Source organism: Oryctolagus cuniculus, chromosome 12 (assembly GCF_964237555.1).
Source record: "Oryctolagus cuniculus chromosome 12, mOryCun1.1, whole genome shotgun sequence".
In the NCBI taxonomy this organism is placed as follows: Eukaryota; Metazoa; Chordata; class Mammalia; order Lagomorpha; family Leporidae; genus Oryctolagus; species Oryctolagus cuniculus.
The window spans coordinates 107,301,522-107,320,518 of NC_091443.1; the positions used below are offsets into that span (position 1 = coordinate 107,301,522).

At 50.5% G+C, this 18,997-nt stretch overlaps 1 protein-coding gene across 7 annotated transcripts in view; it reads right to left on the bottom strand.

The window, feature by feature from the left end:
• Positions 1 to 18,997, bottom strand: part of SCAPER (S-phase cyclin A associated protein in the ER) — a 439,677-nt gene that overhangs the window by 333,001 nt on the left and 87,679 nt on the right. For all 7 annotated transcript variants that reach the window (XM_070054635.1, XM_051834595.2, XM_070054632.1 and 4 more), the window contains 3 exons: positions 15,550 to 15,650; positions 12,706 to 12,822; positions 5,600 to 5,760 (listed from right to left, as the gene is read on the bottom strand). In XM_070054635.1, the coding sequence (XP_069910736.1) occupies positions 5,600 to 5,760; positions 12,706 to 12,822; positions 15,550 to 15,650 (379 nt within the window). The remainder of the gene's footprint in view (positions 1 to 5,599; positions 5,761 to 12,705; positions 12,823 to 15,549; positions 15,651 to 18,997) is intronic.

An 18,997-nucleotide genomic window follows, 5' to 3' on the forward strand; every position in this document is an offset into this window, starting at 1 on the left:
AGTGTCCTCTGTATGCTGACCCCCTCAGGGCCTCCACTCCTCACACAGTGAGGGCACACCCAGTGTCCTCTGTATGCTGACCCCCTCAGGGGTCCTCCACTCCTCACACAGTGAGTGCACACCCAGTGTCCCCTGTATGCTGACCCCCTCAGGGCCTCCACTCCTCACACAGTGAGTGCACACCCAGTGTCCCCTGTATGCTGACTCCCTCAGGGCCTCCACCCCTCACACAGTGAGTGCACACCCAGTGTCCTCTGTATGCTGACCCCCTCAGGGCCTCCACTCCTCACACAGTGAGTGCACACCCAGTGTCCCCTGTATGCTGACCCCCTCAGGGTCTCCACTCCTCACACAGTGAGTGCACACCCAGTGTCCTCTGTATGCTGATTCCCTCAGGGGTCCTCCACTCCTCACACAGTGAGTGCACACCCAGTGTCCTCTGTATGCTGACCCCCTCAGGGCCTCCACTCCTCACACAGTGAGTGCACACCCAGTGTCCTCTGTATGCTGATTCCCTCAGGGGTCCTCCACTCCTCACACAGTGAGTGCACACCCAGTGTCGTCTGTATGCTGACCCCCTCAGGGCCTCCACCCCTCACACAGTGAGTGCACAACCAGTGTCCTCTGTATGCTGACTCCCTCAGGGCCTCCACTCCTCACACAGTGAGTGCACACCCAGTGTCCTCTGTATGCTGACTCCCTCAGGGCCTCCTCTCCTCACACAGTGAGTGCACACCCAGTGTCCTCTGTATGCTGACCCCCTCAGGGCCTCCACTCCTCACACAGTGAGTGCACACCCAGTGTCCCCTGTATGCTGACTCCCTCAGGGGTCCTCCACTCCTCACACAGTGAGTGCACACCCAGTGTCCTCTGTATGCTGACCCCCTCAGGGGTCTTCCACCCCTTCACGCATTTCTAGCTTTCCACCTGTCATTGCTATCCACCCACCTGAAAAACTCGAGGCAGTATTTCTTTTGGACAAGTGTGCTGACTTAAAATTTTCTCCATGTAGGTCAGCGCTGTGGCTCACTAGGCTAATCCTCTGCCTTGCGGCGCCAGCACACCGGATTCTAGTCCCGGTCTGGGCGCCAGATTCTTTCCCGATTGCCCCTCTTCCAGGCCAGCTCTCTGCTGTGGCCCGGGAGTGCAGTGGAGGATGGCCCAAGTGCTTGGGCCCTGCACCCCATGGGAGACCAGGATAAGCACCTGGCTCCTGCCATCGGATCAGCGCAGTATGCCGGCAGCAGTGCTCTGGCCGCAGCGGCCATTGGAGGGTGAACCAACAGCAAAGGAAGACCTTTCTCTCTGTCTCTCTCTCTCACTGTCCACTCTACCTGTCAAAAATAAATAAATTTAAAAAAAATTAAAAAAAATTTTTTTCTCCATGTTTATTTGTCCAGAATTGTCATGACTTCACCTTCATTTGTTATGGATGCTTTTGCTGGAGACAGAATTCTAACTTCTTCGACATCTTAAAGACGTCATTCCACTGTCAGCCAAGTGCCATCATTTCTGTTGTGCAGTCAGCCAACAGCCCACTCTTGTTCTTTTGAAAATGTCTTTCTATTGAGACGACTGGTTTTGCATTTTCCTCTCTTAGGGTTTATAGTTCCTTTTGAATCTTTCAACAGTTAGGGGAAGCTCTTCGTCCCTCTCCCAGTGCTGCCCCTGTCCCAGGCACTCCACCCTTCCACAGGCATTTCATGGATCATATGAAGTCACAAGACCAAGCAGAGACTCCTGGGGAGGGACACCGGCTCCACCAGTCCACAGTGGAAGTGACACGTGACACGTGGATGGGAGGAACTCCTGCAACCATCTTGGCAGACAGTCTGCCACAGTGCCTACCTTGTGTTCTGACAGCCACAGTCTCCCGAGAACTGCCACAACACACCCAGTGGTATCAGCCTTGGGGCCAGTGCTGGGGTGCAGTGTGTTCAGCCTCCATCTGCAGCACCAGCATCCCATACAGACAGGGGTTCTGTGTGTCCACTGCTCCACTTCCAGTCCAGCTCCTCCCTGACACATCTGGGATGGCAGGGAATGATGGCTCAAGTGCTTCAGACACTGACACCTACGTGGGAGATCTGGATGAAGCTCCTGGCTCCTGGCTTCAGCTTGGCCCAGCCTTAACCACTGCAGCTTATCTCTGTCTCTCCTTCTCTCTTTCAAATAAGTAAGTAAATCTTAAAATACGTCTATCAGCTTGCAGACTGTTAGGGTCTCTATCAGAGCTGGAAGAATTCATCGCATGCGGGTCTTCTTTATCCAGAAGCCAGGCCGAGCGCAGCAGCAGAACAGGCTGGAGGTGGAGGTGAGCAGAAGGGACCTACACCTGCAGAACCCGCCCCTTGTCCCCGTTTTAACAGACTGCTCCCACCCTCCAGTGTGCCCAGCAGGCCTCGACCTTCCCCAGAGAACAAGCCTCCAGGCTTCTGCCATGGCCCAGGAGGGAGGTCGCCTCCCCTCAGAGGTGGAGAGGTGGGGTCCCCTCCCCTCAGAGACCAGGCGTGGTCCCCTCCCCTCAGAGGTGGAGAGGTGGGGTCCCCTCCCCTCAGAGGTGGAGAGGTGGGGTCCCCTCCCCTCAGAGGTGGAGAGGTGGGGTCCCCTCCCCTCAGAGGTGGAGAGGTGGGGTCCCCTCCCCTCAGAGGTGGAGAGGTAGGGTCCCCTCCCCTCAGAGGTGGAGAGGTGGGGTCCCCTCCCCTCAGAGGTGGAGAGGTGGGGTCCCCTCCCCTCAGAGACCAGGCGTGGTCCCCTCCCCTCAGAGGTGGAGAGGTGGGGTCCCCTCCCCCTCAGAGGTGGAGAGGTGGGGTCCCCTCCCCTCAGAGGCGGGCGTGGTCCCCTCCCCTCAGAGGTGGAGAGGTGGGGTCCCCTCCCCTCAGAGACCAGGCGTGGTCCCCTCCCCCTCAGAGGCAGGTGGGGTCCTCTCCCCTCAGAGGCGGGCGGGATGGGGGGCTGCGGGCCGCTGGTGGCTCTGGAAGCAGCACTCCCACCTTCAGCCTCCCTTCCAGACACCTGATCCCCCCACCCCGACTTCTGGGCCTTCTAGGAATTCTGCGGGGAACACTGGGATGCTTTTCGGTTCTGACCCCTTTCCTGAGCTTAGGGTTCAGTAGCTCGGGTACATTTTGTCCATTACCATGAGAACTTCCCCTCCAACTTCCAAAACTGCTCATAAAATCACTTCTCTTGCCACTTTTTCCTGAAGTCCATTTTTAAGATCCTTTTATACCATATTAGCCATGTTTGGAGGAGAGCAAATTAAATACATATAGTCACTCTGTCATCTTTAACTGGAATTATTTTTTCTGGAACATAATTACCAAAGTCAACACCATGGCTGCTGTACTGCGAATCAGTGCATAACTCTGTGCATAACAGCATGGGGAACCCCAAATCTGAAGACTGCAGAGGTCTGAAACAAAATTCCCCAATGCATTAATAAAGATATAGTCAATATCTACTATTTCATTTCAACCTAGGGACTATTCATGAATAATCTAATAGCACTGCTTTAAATGAAACCGTGATATGCCCTATAACTTGATACTTCTATTGCAATTTTACATCACATTTCTCTCAGACTCTTTCAAGACACAGAAACTGAGATGTATGATTCTACACTTTCCTACTTTTTTCCTAATAGGAAGAACCCTTGCCTACTGTCAATTTTCTACTAATGAGTCTGCATAAGGAAACTAAAGGCAATGTAAGAATATGATTGGGGGGAGGGTAGTGCTGTGGTGAAGCAGGTAAAGCCACCATCTGCAGTGCCAGCATCCCATATGGGCACCGGCTGGAATCCTAGATGTTCAATTTCCCCTCCAGCTCTCTGTTATGGACTGAGAAAGCAGTGGAAGATGGCCTAAGTCCTTGGGCCCCTCAATCCACGTGGGAGACCCAGAAGAAGCTCCTGGCTCCGGGCTTCAGATCCGCGCAGCTCCAGCCATTGTGGCCATCTGGAGGGGGAGGGGGAGGACCAGCAGATGGAAGGCCTCTCTCTCTCTGCCTCTGCCTCTCTGTAACTCTGCTGTTCAACTAAATAAATAAATCTTTTTTTTTTTTTTTTTTTTTTTTTTTTTTTTTTTTTTTTTTTTGACAGGCAGAGTGGACAGTGAGAGAGAGAGACAGAGAGAGAAAGGTCTTCCTTTTGCCGCTGGTTCACCCTCCAATGGCCGCCGCTGCAGCCGGCGCACCGCGCTGATCCTGGCAGGAGCCAGGAGCCAGGTGCTTTTCCTGGTCTCCCATGGGGTGCAGGGCCCAAGCACCTGGGCCATCCTCCACTGCACTCCCTGGCCATAGCAGAGAGCTGGCCTGGAAGAGGGGCAACCGGGACAGAATCCGGCGCCCCAACCGGGACTAGAACCCGGTGTGCCGGCGCCGCAAGGTGGAGGATTAGCCTATTGAGCCACGGCGCCGGCTTAAATAAATAAATCTTTAAAAAAAAAAGATACGAGTTTTTTTCAAAGACTTATTTATTTGAAGGGCAGGGTTACACAGAAAGGCAGGGAGGGAGAGGACGAGAGAGAGAGACAGAGAGAAACCTTCCATCTGCTGGTTCACTCCCCAAATGGTCGCAACGGCCAAGCCAGGCCAAGAGCTTGGAACTCCATTCAGGTCTCCCACACGGGTGGCAGGGGCCCAAGCACTTGGGCCATCTTCCACTGCTTTCCCAGGCACATTAGCAGGGAGCTGGATCAGAAGCAGAGCAGCTAGGACTCAAACCAGTACTCAAATTGGATGCCGGCATTGCAGGTTGCATTACGATGCCTACCCCAAAAGTTTTATTTTAAAGAGGCCAATGTAACTCACTGATATCAAAAGAGAAAAGCAAAACACGTGCATAATACAAAGATCTCAATGTCTTTTTTATGTACAATTAGTCACTTCTTTGTGAACCAAAACTCTGATGTAATATCCACTGAAGAGAAAAAAAAAAAAGCAGTTTTTGGAGCTCTCCTTAACTCGTAACATAAACTTACCTCGGTTTATCATTCTAAAATCCCAGCCTCTGGAAATCTATAAAAATATATGAATTTCTACACAAATGGTTACCTGAGCAAAATTCTTAAGAGACAAATGGTTCACAGTAAGCCAACATTATGAAACTCTTGTAACGTGTCCCTTAACTATTCTGACGGTACAGAAGAGAGGCGTGTGAGTAACGATACATAGGGAGTATTACCAGCAGCACTGACATAATAATCACATATTAATCAGCTGTGCTACTGCGACGTATATGCTGTCCGGAGAAAGGAGAAGCCCACTTTTTTCCTACTGGAAGTCAGAAGAATTCTAAAGGAATTTACATAGAAACTGACCAAAGACATCATTCTCCCGAAATTTCACACACAGGAAACCTGAACACAGAATGCTCTCCCTAGGCTATGATAATCCTGGGAAGTAGTTATGCTCCACTACAAGTTTTTTTAAAGAGTGAAAATAAAAAGATTATCTTAGACTTGAGCTAAGGTGAATTAGCATCACACAGATGACGCAAACAAAGATCAGCACGCAGTTCCACCCAGACCGATCTGGAAGAGAACAAACACCTCTCCATCCACGTGTGCGGCACAGAAAAAGAGCCAAAGTCACTTGCCATTTCTGCGTGAAGTCCTCTGCACAGGCACGGGGGGGCCAGGCTGGGCGGGGGCCGCGGCGGGGGCAGCAGTGGAGCCTGTGTGCTGAGCCTTCACCTTGTCCGCCCAGCTCACACCCGCAGGAGCCAGACGGGGAGCAGCCACGGTCCCAGGAGAGCCCCTACAGAGCAGAAAAAGGAATCAAACACAAAAGCAGTGAGCTGACATCCGTGAATAAAAGTAAATTTTAAGTTCTGTGCACGTGTGTATCCACATATGTAGAAAAATACAATCCCGCAGCAACTTAAGACAGTTATATTTATAAATGTATCTGGATCTGATGCTTCATTGATTTTATAAAACATAATGTATGGGAACAAAGAGGAGAAAGTAATAAAGACAGCAGAGGAGTCTAGCTGTTTAAAAGAAAAACTCACATAAACGGGGAATCACAATAAAATTATGCATAGCTACATCACACCTTTTTATTTTCATTTTACTTTAATAACATAAATGTGTAATAACTTGCCAATCTTGATACATGAGGCATCACACAATCGTGGCTCATTTAACCAACAGTGAACATTCAGGGTCAACTGTGCAACAACTTAACACACAGTTCTCCTCAACTTTAATATCCTTCCTAAACTTCCAGTTGGCCTGGCCATTCACGTGATGGCAAGTTTATTTTAAAAGTTCACTTTTGGAGCCGGTGCTGTGACATAGTAGGTTAATCTTCCACCTGTGGTGCCGGCATCCCATATGGGGGCCAGTTCTAGTCCCGGCTGCTCCTCTTCCAATCCAGCTCTCTGCTATGGCCCGGGGAAAGCAGAAAATGGCCCAAGTCCTTGGGCCCCTGCACCCACGTGGGAGACCCAGAAGAAGTTCCTGGCTCCTGGCTTTGGATCAGCACAGCTCCGACCACTGCAGCCACTGAGGAGGGAACCAATGGATGGAAGACCTTTCTCTCTGTTTCTCCCTCTCACTGTCTATAACTCTACCTCTCAAATAAATAAATAAAATCTTTTTTTTAAAAAAAAAGTTCACTTTTATCAAAGTTTCCCAAAAATGTGTCTTAGTTTTCATAGAAACAATGATACTTTTTGCAGTCATATTTCACTAGCTTAATTAATAGTTAAATTATGAGTTAAACTAATGAAAACAATTTGCATATTCAACCAGCAAGAGCAGAAGAGAGTAGTTACACTGAATGCAGCCTAGGCTCACAATTGTTCAATACGTTAAAAAACAACAGGGCCAGCGCTGTGACGTAGCAAGTAAAGCCAGCAACTGCAGTGCCAGCATCCCATATGGGCACGGGTTCGAGTCCCAGCTGCTCCACTTCCAATCCAGCTTCCTGCTAATGTACCTGAGAAAGCAATGGAAGATGGCCCAAGTGCTTGGGCCCCTGTTCCCTTATGGGAGACCCAGAAGACACTCCTGGCTCCTGGCTTCAGATCAGCTCAGCTTGGGCCACTGCAGCCAACTAGGGAGTGAACCAGCAGATGGAAGACTCCTCTCTCTCTCTGCCTCTCATTATCTCTGTGTAACTCAGACTTTTAAATAAATAAATAAATCTTTAAAAAAAAAACAGCATGTTTTACACTGATGACCAAGATTCTCAATTAGACTAGCAGCTAGTTATAGGGAGATCAGTTTAAGAACTTCTACCACATCTTCCCTAAAGCTTCCAGTGAGAAACCATGCACAATACAATATTCAGAACTATGGACCAATAGAACACAATACAGACCAAGCTCCATAAAGCAGTGCTCAAATGCACAAACAATTGCTCTTGTTTGTTTATATATCTTTGGCTAAGGGCCACGCAGCTGGTGAAGTCATCAAGCATCACCAAATGCCATACCACCTAGAGGCGGACGCTGTGGCAGAGCAGCCGAAGCGGCTTCGAGAGACACCATCCCTTGTGGGACTGCCAGTTCTAGCTCCAGCAGCTCAGCTTCCTGCTAACGCATCCTGGAAGGCAGCAGGTGGCTCCCGTGCTTGGATCCCCGCCACCCACAGAGGAGACCTGGAGGAGCTCCTGACTCCTGGCTTCAGCCTGGCCCCTCAGGCATGTGGGGGAATGAATCAGCAGATGGAAGGTGTCTCTCTCTCCCTCTGTCTGTCTCTTTGTCACTCTTTCAAGTACATGAAAACACACATTCAAAAGCCATACTACCTAGTAACTTCATAAGGGAACTTGAAAGCAAAACTTTGATTCTGTTGAATAAACCATCAGTTTTTACCACATGCTTTTCACTACATTGGCACATATTTGGGATATACAGACACAGGGAGGATTTTTGGTTTAAGGTCATAGCATAAACGCACACACACACAAAACAGATATTGAAACATCTGCAAATGTAGTAACAATGCAGCTGTTTCCAACAGTTAGCAGTGATCCAGGTAAAAGCTGTTATCTGTGACACAGGTGGGAGAAGAGAAGCAGCCGAGCCAGGCCCAGTTGAAAAGAGGAGAGAAATGACCAGGCCAACTGCTTTCCATCCCTCTACCACGTACCAACCGTTAAGACTCCCTGAACACAATCAGCATTCTGACAAATTCTTAAGACCAAACTTCCCAGGGGCATTTGTCAGAAAAAAAGTGTGACATTTTATTAAAAATGTTTTTATTATTCTGATTTACTTGAAAAGAGCGAGCGAGCGATCATCTGCTGCTTCACTCCCCAAACGCCCACAACATGGCTAGGCCAGGCCCAAGCCATGGACCTGGAACCCAAGCTGGCTGTCCCGCATGGGCGGGGGAGCCCGGTCCCTGGCAGGGCCACCACCTGCTGCCTCCTAGGCTGCTCGAGCAGAAAGGAGGGCGCCAACCCAGACACTCCACTACAGGACGCACACACGCAGAGCAACACCGTAACTGCTGCACCAACACCCAGCCTGGGACAAACCTCACGGGTATCACAGGCGGCAATACTGTCTGAGATAAACGAAAGGCTAACCGAAAACCTTAGAGGACGCTGGAGAATAAACCGCCCTTGGAGGGCTTTGAACAGGTCCCACATATTCCTGGAGATCAGGCAGCGTGCGCTCGCTCGCTCGCTCACTCTCTCTCTCTCACACACACACAGAGCAGTATCATGTGCACACCAGGAGCCTCATCTCTCACCTCTGACTGGCCTGGATGCACCCACAAAGCAGGGAGTGACCTCAAAGGCAGCTTGCAAACTGGAGAGGGCGCCACTAGTGTGCAGCCCTGTGCGAGGCCTGCGAGGTTCACAGGCTCAGAGCAGGTGAGAAACCCCTGTCAAGAGCTGAGGGCTCAGCTGACGCACAGACTTTAGTGGCCGCACACGGCAAACAATGTCCTACATAAATAACCACAGCTACCGTGACAGTAACAATCAGAACGGCCACACTTTCTTAAAAATGCTTAGCTCTTAACAACAACAAAAAGCCCACAAGACACGCAAATAAAGAGGAAAGTATGGCTCGCTCCCTGCAGGAACGGCAGGAACAGAGAGGCCAGACACTGCGCTTACCGAATGAAGACGCTGCATTAGCTAGTGGAATTACAATCACAGCACACTCAGAAGGAAACCACATCTCAGGAAATAAAGTATGAGAGCAAAGTTTTGCAAAAAACAGTTTCAAGAAAGACAAAATAAACGTAAAAAAGCACCACAACAGGGGATGGCGCTATGGCGTAGTCGGTAAAGCCGGTTCGAGTCCTGGCTGCTTCACTTCCAATCCAGCTCTCTGCTATGGCCTGGGAAAGCAGTGGAAGATGGCCCAAGTCCTTGGGGCCTGCACCCATGTGAGAAGACCTGGAGGAAGCTCCTGGCTCCTGGCTTCGGATCGGCACAGCTCCAGCCGTTGCAGCCATCTGGGGAGTGAACCAGCAGATGGAAGACCTCTCTCTCTCTCTCTCTCTCTCTGCCTCTGCCTTTCTGTAACTCTGCCTTTCAAATAAATAAGTAAATCTTAAAAAAAAAAAAAAAACAACACACCAGTTCTAGAGTTGAAGACTCCAATAACTGAAATACAACCTTCACAAGAGGGGTTCGGCAGAATGGCAGACCACACGCTTGGGAAAGGTCGATGGAGATCACCTCCTCCGTGCAAGGGAGGTGAACAGAGCCCCACAGACCTGTGCGACCCTCCAGAGTGCCGCCATGTGACAGTGGGTTCCCAGGGTACAGGAGGGGAAGAGGCAGCACAGCACCGCGGGGCAGGCGTGTGGACCCACGACCCCGTCATCACGCGGGATGTGAGCATCCGCTATCAGAGCGGCTTCTGATCCAGCTTCCTGCTAACACGCACGCTGGGAGGCCGCAGACGACGGCTCAGTTACGTGGTTCCCTGCCACCCACATGGGAGACACGGACTGAATTCTGGGTTCCTGGCTTCAGCCTGTCCCAGCCTTGGCGACTGTGGGCATCTGGAGGTCAATCTATGGGTAGAAGATCTTGTTTCTCCTCTCTGTATCTCTTTCAAATACAATCAAAGTAATTCTTCAAAAAGGAATATTAGAAGAAATCATGAGCAAAACCTTCCTGAATTTGATGAAAACACGAATCTACACATCCAAGAGAGTCAACACACTCCAAGCAGGCTGAACTCCGACAGCCACGCTAACACATCACAGCCAAGCTCTGGAGCTGGAGAGGACCGCGACCCGCGGAGGCACCGAGGGAGAGGCGCTGCACCCCGCAGAAGGCACCGAGGGAGAGGCGGTGCACCCCGCAGAAGGCACCGAGGGAGAGGCGGTGCACCCCTGGAAGCACCGAGAGAGAAGCGGTGTACCTTGCGGAGGCACCGAGGGAGAAGCGGTGCACCCCCGGAGGCACCGAGGGAGAGGCGGTGCACCCCCGGAGGCACCGAGGGAGAGGCGCTGCACCGAGGGAGAGGCACTGCACCCGCGGAGGCACTGAGGGAGAGGCACTGCACCCGCGGAGGCACCGAGGGAGAGGCGGTGCACCCCCAGAGGGCTCCCCGCCGACAGCAGCAGCTGACTGCTCGTCAGAAGCCATCAGGCCAGAAGGCAGTGAGACGACAGATTCAAAGCGCAGAGAGAAAAACACTGCCAACTGTGAGTTCCACGTGCCAAAAGCACTCTTCAAAACGGAAACTGGCGTCGTGGTACAGGGGGTTAAGCCCAGCTTGTGCTGCCTGCAGCCCATGTGAGAGCGCTGGCTTGAGTTCCCATCCAGCCCCCTGCTAATGTACCTGGGAAGTAGGACAGAGTACTTGGGCCCCTGAAACCCAAATGGGGGACCAGAGGTAGTCCCAGGTTCCTGGCTTCAGCCTGGTGCAGCCCTGGCTGCTGCAGACATCTGGGGACTGAACCAGCAGATAGAAGGTATCTGTCTCTGTCTACCTCGGAGTCTCTCTTTGTTTCTACCTCTCTCTGAGTCACTCTTTCAAACAAATACATTGAAACATATGAAGATACATTCCTAGAAAAACAAAAACTGGGGCTGGCATTGTGGCATAGCAGATAAAAGCGCCACCTGCAATGCCAGCATGCCATACGCTGACAAGAGCAACAGCAGACGGCCCTACTGCTGCAGGCCCCTGCCACCCACGTGGGAGGCCCGGCTGAAGGTCCTGGTGTCTGGCCTCAGTCTGGCCCAGCCCTGGCTGCTGTGACTATCTGGGGAGTAACTAGTAGACAGAAGGTCTCTCTCTCTCTCGTTCAAATAAATACGTAAATCTTAAAAAAAAAAAAAAAAAAAAAAAAACCAGAAAATTCATCACTAACAGATCTTCCCAACAAAAATACTAAAGGGAGTTGTTCAGGCTGAAATAATGGCTAATAGATAATAATTTGAATACATATAAACAAATAAGGAACAACAGTAAGAGACTAGAAAGGGTAATTACAAAGGTAAATATGAGACAGTATAAATGTGTTAACGTATGAATATATTCGTCTGTAACTCTTTTCTTCTATCTGATTCACAAGATAACTGCATGAAACAAAAATTATGAAACTATGTTGGGGGCCAGTGCCATGACACAGCAGGTAAAGCCACCCCTGTGGCACCAGCAGGTGGGGCGCTGGTTCTAGTCCCAGCTGCTCCGCTTCCAATCAAGCTCTCCGTTAATGCAGCTTGGGCCCCTGCACCCACACGGGTGACCCAGGAAAAGCTCCTGCCTTCTGGCTTCAGATGGGCTCAGCTCCAGTCATTGCAACCATTTGGGAGTGACCCAGCGCATGGAAGATCTCTCTCTCTGCCTCTCTCTCGCCCTCTGTAACTCTGCCTTTCAAATAAATAATCTTTGGGGGGAAAAAAAAATGGGCTGATGGACTTGTATGAAAGATGTAACCTGTGTGACAACACAATGTATAATATGTATTTAGATCTTTTGCTGTGAAAGAAAGTGTTACATTGTATCATGAATAACTCACAAGATATATGAATCTCCAGATCACAATTCACGTGTGAATACACCACATTTCCTAGATCCCAGACTTTTTTATTTTATTACGACAATTTCAAACATACACATAATCCAGGAAGACAGGTCCTTGAATGGCCTTGGGCAACCCAGCTCTTTCGCCTCTGGCTTACAACTGTCAGGCAAAATTTATAAAGAACGCAACACCCTGACGTAAGGAGGCGCTTTCCAGATGGGGCTGGACTTTACAGGGTGTCCTGCACTCTCCGAGCTCAGCAATCCCAACGGCATCGGTGGGAAAACCCAGGACAGAGCATTTCAGGGGTCCTTCAGCTGTTAGGAGAAGTGAGACACATGCAGGGCGAACTCCCCTCCCCAGGGCAGCTGCCCCAGGCCTGCCGCGAACCTCAGCCTTCCACTGGGAAGGGTATTCAAGTCGCTATGCCCGACTTATGTTCCACCAGCAGACTCAGACGTGGGTGTCTGGTTTAGGCAAAGCCTCGGCCTGATCTAGGACCCCTCCCTGAAACTGGCGAGGTAACTGGAGTCCTCACTTGGGACGGCTGACCCACGCACACTGCTCCCAGAGACACCTGTGCACGGCCTTCTGCTTACCAGATGAAAACGCATCTGGTAGCTAACTGTATAGTGCAACCTAACCACCCACACTGCACCGTCCCCATCACAACACTGTATTTCAGAAGCAAGCCTGTCTCTGTGACACAAGCTGTAGTAGATTTTTGACTTCAACTCACCCAAAATTCAGGCTTCTCCGAGCGTTTGAGGTCACAGTTATCCTGTCCGTTGATGGACTTGGAATCACATGGCGCCCTGGAGACATCTTCTTTACTTCCCAGGCCAGTGATGTTGGTCTGCCAATTCAAGACACACGGCAGGGGTGATTAAGAGAGAAGGCGGAGCAGAATGTTCTCTTGGGTGTGAGTGGACGAAACCATACTCAGCTCACAACTCTGCCCTAGCGCACTGCTGCCAGGGAGCCACCATGCTGCCAGTGCGAAGTCAGACGGGGCTGGTGCCGTGGCACAGCTGGCTGGGCCACCACCGGGGACTCCGGCTTCCCCTGCCAGCACAGGTTCTTGTCCCGGCTGCTCTGCTTTCAGTCCAGCTCCCTGCTAACGGGTCTGGGAAAAGCAGAAGATATCTAAATACCTGGGCCTTGGCCACCCACGTGGGAGACCAGGATGGAATTCCAGGCTCCTGTCTTCAGCCTGGCCCAGACCCAGCCGTTGTAGCCATTTGGGTAGTGAACAAGAAGACACAGGATATCATTCTCTGTCTCTATCTGCAATTCCGCTTTTCAAATAAATAAATAAATAAATCTTTTAAAAAGTTAAATCCTTGTAAGATATTATTTAAAAAAAAATGTGGGGCCAGTGGTGTGGCGTAGTGGGTAAAGCTGCTGCCTGTGGTGCCAGCATCCCTTATGGGCACCTGTTGAAGTCCTGGCTGCTCCACTTCTGATCCAGCTCTCAGCTATGGCCTGGGAAAGCAGTAGAGGATGGCCCAAGTCCTTGGTCCCCTGCATCCACATGGGAGCCCGGGAAGAAGTCCCTAGCTTCTGGCTTCAGATCAGCCCAGCTCCGGCCGCTGTGGCCATCTGGGGAGTTAATCAGCAGATGGAAGACTTTCTCTCTGCCCCTGCCTTGCTATAACTCTGCCTTTCAAATAAATAAATAAATATTTAAAAATAATAAAAAATTAATTAATTGTCATTAGCATAATGACATTCCATTCTTTCTAGAATTATATGTCTTTATTAGTAGTAGTGAGGTTGAGCGTTTTTACCAGTCATCTGAATTTCTTCTTTTGGGTACTCATGTTACTAACTTTGGCCCATTTTTTCCACTAGGATTTATATCATTTTCTAATTGATTTTAAAAGGGGCCAGCATTCTGGCGCAGTGGGTTAAGCTGGCTGCAATCTCACATTTCATGTGGGCACCGATTCAAGTCCTGGCTGCTCCACTTCTGATCCTGCTCCCTGCTAAGGCACCTGGGAAGGCAGCAGAAGATGACCTGAGTGCTGCCCCTGCATGCACGTGGGAGACCGAGGTGGAGCTCCAGGCACCTGGCTTCAGCCACTGGGGAGTGAACCAGCAGATGGAAGATCTCTCTCTCTCTCTCCCCCACCCCCTTCCCCACTCTCTTGCTCTGTCATTCTCTCTCTGTAACTCTGCCTTTCAAATAAATAAGTCTAAAAACATAAATAAGTAAGTCTGAACTCCCTGTCCTGCCTGCAGAGTTCCACATCATCTGATGCCGGCTCCCTAGGCTCACCTCCTGCTACTCCTGCCCTGTGCCTTCCACTCCCACCTTGGTAAATCCTAAATTCTGAGCCGGCACTGGGCTTCTGCCACTGCAGGACATCCAAGTACAGCTCCCTGTACCTGGCATTACTCTGCTCTCTCCGTCTAGCTACCTCCCACCTGACAATTCCATCTCAGCACAAACACTACCCCCACCAGGAAGACGTCCTGGAAGAGCGAACTGGCTGACGATGCTTTCTCTCATATTCCAGAGAAAAGCAAATTTCGTTTTGGGACACCATGCACACTGACACGTACTCGAGACCAGTCTCTCCTGCTAGAACCCTTGGGCTGGTACTTAACGGAAACGTAATGCTCACAGTTCGGAGACTACCAAGTCCAAGGCGCGGCTCCAGCACACATGCTGTCGGGCGAGGGCCCCGCGGCTCACAGAGGCTGCCTTCCAGCCGCGCCGCAGGGCAGAAGAGAAGGCTGCTGCCCTGCACTCCCCGCACAGGCCCACCTCCTAACAGCACCGCGCTTGGTGATGAAGTCTGCACACAGGGACCTGGGGGGACCCCGCCCACCACGGCATGCACGGCACACTTCAGCACACCGGGTACGGGGTCCGCCTCCTCACCTCGCGCAGCGCTCACAGGCCGTGTGCGGATTTCCCGATACTCCCTGAAGCAAATCACCAATCTTCCCCTCGGCAACTACATTAGGAAGACACATGGCATCCGCCCCCACCTGTGGTTCACGTCACACGGGCTCTGCACTCACACGGCTATCGTTCCTTGTTCTCCTCCCCTGAGAGGCCCTCGCTTGGTCAAACAGGTCACACATGTTCTTTAAACACCACCTCTGGAGTCTTTCCCCATCTGTCCCTAAAAGACCACCTCCCTCCTGAACACACACACGTTCTCTGCACAGCGAGCTCTCCCCTACCACACCTCGGCAGCCACGATTCTAGCTGTCACACTCAGCAACCAAATTTCGGTGCTGAATAAAGTGCTTGACACTGGCAGGCGCCCAACGAGCACTTGTTGTTGACTGGATGAGGAACGCAGTGCTCGGCTGTTATATTAGCACACATCCGGAGTCCTTGGTTCCGATGGCCGCTGCCATACAAGAGCAGGGTTCGTGCCTGCTCCCGCCGTGGCCGCACTCATACAAGAGCAGGGTTCGGTGCCTGCTCCCGCCGTGGCCGCACTCATACAAGAGCAGGGTTCGGTGCCTGCTCCCGCCGTGGCCGCACTCCGACAGGAGCAGGGTTCGTGCCTGCTCCCGCCGTGGCCGCACTCCGACAGGAGCAGGTCGCAGGGGTCGGTACCTGCTCTGAGCGTCCGTCTTCTCGAGCTTCTCCTGAAGCTGGATCCAGGCGATCAGCGCCTTGAAGTCTCTCACGTAGTTGTCCAGCATCATGAGCACCTCCTGGTTAAAACAGACAGAGACGTTCAACTCCAGTCTGAGACGAACGATTTAAAAAAAAAAAAAAAGATTTATTTTATTTATTTGAAAGGCAGTGACAGAGAGACGTAGAGACAGAGAGAGAGAGAGATCTTCCATCCACTGGTTCACTCCCCAGATGGCTGCAACGGTCGGAGCTGAGCTGATCCGAAGCCAGGAGCCAGGAGCTTCCTCTGGGTCTCCCACGCGGGTGCAGGGCCCAAGGACTTGGGCATCTTCTACTGCTTTCCCAGCCACAGCAGAGAGCTGGATCGGAAAGGAGCAGCCGGGACTAGAACCGGCACCCATATGGGATGCCGACACTGCAGGGCGTTAACCTGCTGCGCCACAGCGCTGGCCCCAACACCAACAGTTTTCAAGGAGAAGTTGTTAGAGTGATGGACTTAGGCATTAATAAATTTTCCCCTCTGAGGAAGCGGCATCAGCTCCTGGTCACTCTGTGGGCCTTCCTTTCCTTTGTTCTTACTGCACGGTAAAATAAGAAACCAGCGGAGCTAAGAACTGAAACAGCAAGAACTGGCGTCGAGGTCCTTCCCAAGACCTCCCCAAAAGCCATCACTGTGGGTCTGGTCAACAGAGAAGTACCCAAGACAGAAATGTACAAATTATCACACAAGAAAACCACCCAACAACTGCACAGAGCACAAGCATGAAATCTACAGATAAATGACTGCAAAGACCCACGCATCCACCACTCGCCACCAAAAATGTAACTAACAGGTGCAGTCTGAACGTGCTCTGGCGTCTCCTCTCTCCTCAAAGGTAACCATCGCCGTTCACTTGTGTTCGAAATGCACATCAGTGGACTCACACAGTGTCCACCACTTTGCGGTTGCTTCTGTACCTTTAAGTTCACCCTTATCAAGGACGCCTGTAACTCATCTGCTGTCACCACCCAAGGTCACAGCTGAACGGGATTCTATTCCACTGCATGAATACTTAATTATCCCATCTACTGCTGACTGGGTTGATTTCCAATTTTTGGATATTACAGAAGATATGCTGTTATTCTCAGACACACACACACACACACACACACACACATGTATTTTTCGCACATATGAATCACTCTCTAGTGAGTAGAAGCCCAAGAGTGGAACTGTGGAGTCCCAGGGCAGGCACGTGCGTCACCTCAGTACAGAACGCCCGACTGTTTTCCCAGACGGTCACTGCTCCCACCAGCAGTGTGCATGTGTGAGCTCCCGTGCTTCACACCCTCTCCTACATCTGGTCTCGTACGCTGGGGAGCAGGGAGGTTGGCTGGTTGTTTGTAACCTCAGTCATTCTTGACGGCGGGTCTGTGATGGCATTTCATCATGGTTTGTATGATTTCTCTGGTAACTAACGGTTCTGAGCACGTTTCTATAAGCTTATTGGCCATTCAGACACCCTCATCTTAAAAAGTGCCTCAAGACTCGTCTCCGTTGGTCCACATGTTGGCTCTCTCTTACTGATATGCTGGAGTCCTTTCTCTCTTTTCACAACCCCTTCGTTGGCTACACGTGACACACCTGTCTCCTTGCCTTTTCAATCTAATAGAATGTGCAATCTTTTCGGGAACACGAATTCATAGCTTTAAGGTATCCAATTTATGATACTTTAAAGGCCCATGTTATTTGTGTCATTTCAAAAGTAATCTTTCCCAGCATTAGAAGATGGTCCAAGTCCTTGGGCCCCTGCACCCACATGGGAAACCTGGAAGAAGCTCCTGGCTCCTGGCTTCAGATCAGATCAGCTCAGCTCCAGCCACTGCAGCCATCTGGGGAGTGAACCAGCAGATAGAAGACCTCTCTCTCTCTGTGTCTCTACCTCTCTGGTAACTCTGTCTTTCAAATAAATAAAATAATAGATTTTTTTTTAAAAAAAAGTAATCTTTCCCTACTATATGTCAGGAAGATACTGTCCAATATTTTCATATATATTATATATATATACACATATATATAATTTATTTATTTTAGAGGTAGAGTTACAGACAGAGAGAGGCAGAGACAGAGAGAGAGGTCTTCTATCCATTAGTTCACTCCCCAGATGGCTGCAATGGCCAAGAAGATCTGAAGCCAAGAGCCAGGAGCTTCTTCTAGGTCTCCCATGTGTGTGCAGGGACCCAAGCACCTGGGCCACCTTCCACTGCTTTCCCAGGCCACAGCAGAGAGCTGCATTGGAAGAAGAGCATCCAGGACATGGAACCGGAGCCCATAGGGGATGCCGCCGCCACAGGCAAAGGCTTAGCCCGCTAAGCCACAGTGCTGGCCCCTTCTCCAACATGTTCTATTAGAGCTTGCTCACTGAGCCTTCTTCACTTAGACCTTCCATCCATAACCAACTGACTACTGTACATGGTACAAAACAGAGGTCAAGGGGTCAGCGCAGTGGCACAGTGAGTAAAGCTGTCGCCTGCAACACCGGCATCCCAGATGGGTGCTGGTTCATGTACCGGCGGCTCCACTTCCAATCCATCCTCCTTATAATGCACCTTGGAAAAGCAGAAGATGGCCCAAGGGTTTGGGTCTCAGCCGCTCTTGTAGGAAACCCAGATGCAGCCTCCTGTTTCAGCCTGGCCCTGCCCTGGCCATTGTGGCCATCTAGTCAGCAAACCAACAGATGGACAATCTTGCTCTGTAACTCTTTCAAACAAATAAATAAATCTTAAAAAAAAAAAAAAGAGGCCCAGTTTCCCCCATATTGATATCCAAAATTCCTGGCACAAGTTACTGAAAACTTAAACGTTTCTCCACAATTTTTGCCACGAATCAAAGATCCATGAATCTGTTTTTGCAGTCTTCCCTCTGTTATACCAGTCTATTTATCTATTCTCTTTTTAATTGTTAATTATTTATTTAAAAGGCAGAGAGAGAGAGAGAGAAATCTCTCATCTGCTGATTCGCTGCCCAAATGCCCAGTCAGGGATGCACCAGGATGAAGCTGAGAGCCAGGAACTCAATCCAGGCGTAGAGATCCAGCAACGGGCCAGCACCACTGCTTCCCAGGGCGCAGATTAACAAGAAGCTGGAATCCAGGGGAGAGCTGGCACTTGAACCCAGGCACTCAGATATGGAGTGCCGGTGTCCAGGCAGCTTCTTAACCATTTGGTGTTGTGCCACTACCAAACTACCTTACACTGCTGTGAGCTCTGCAATCTTCAGACCCACTAGAATGACTTACCCAGCTATGACGACATCCTCACGATGCCGATCTACTTCAAACCCTTTGTATTTCCATATAAATTTTAGAATCAGCCCATCTTCATTGTAAGGGGAAAGGTGCAATGTTTTTTATGAAGGAGGAAAAAGGGCAAAAAAAAAAAAAAA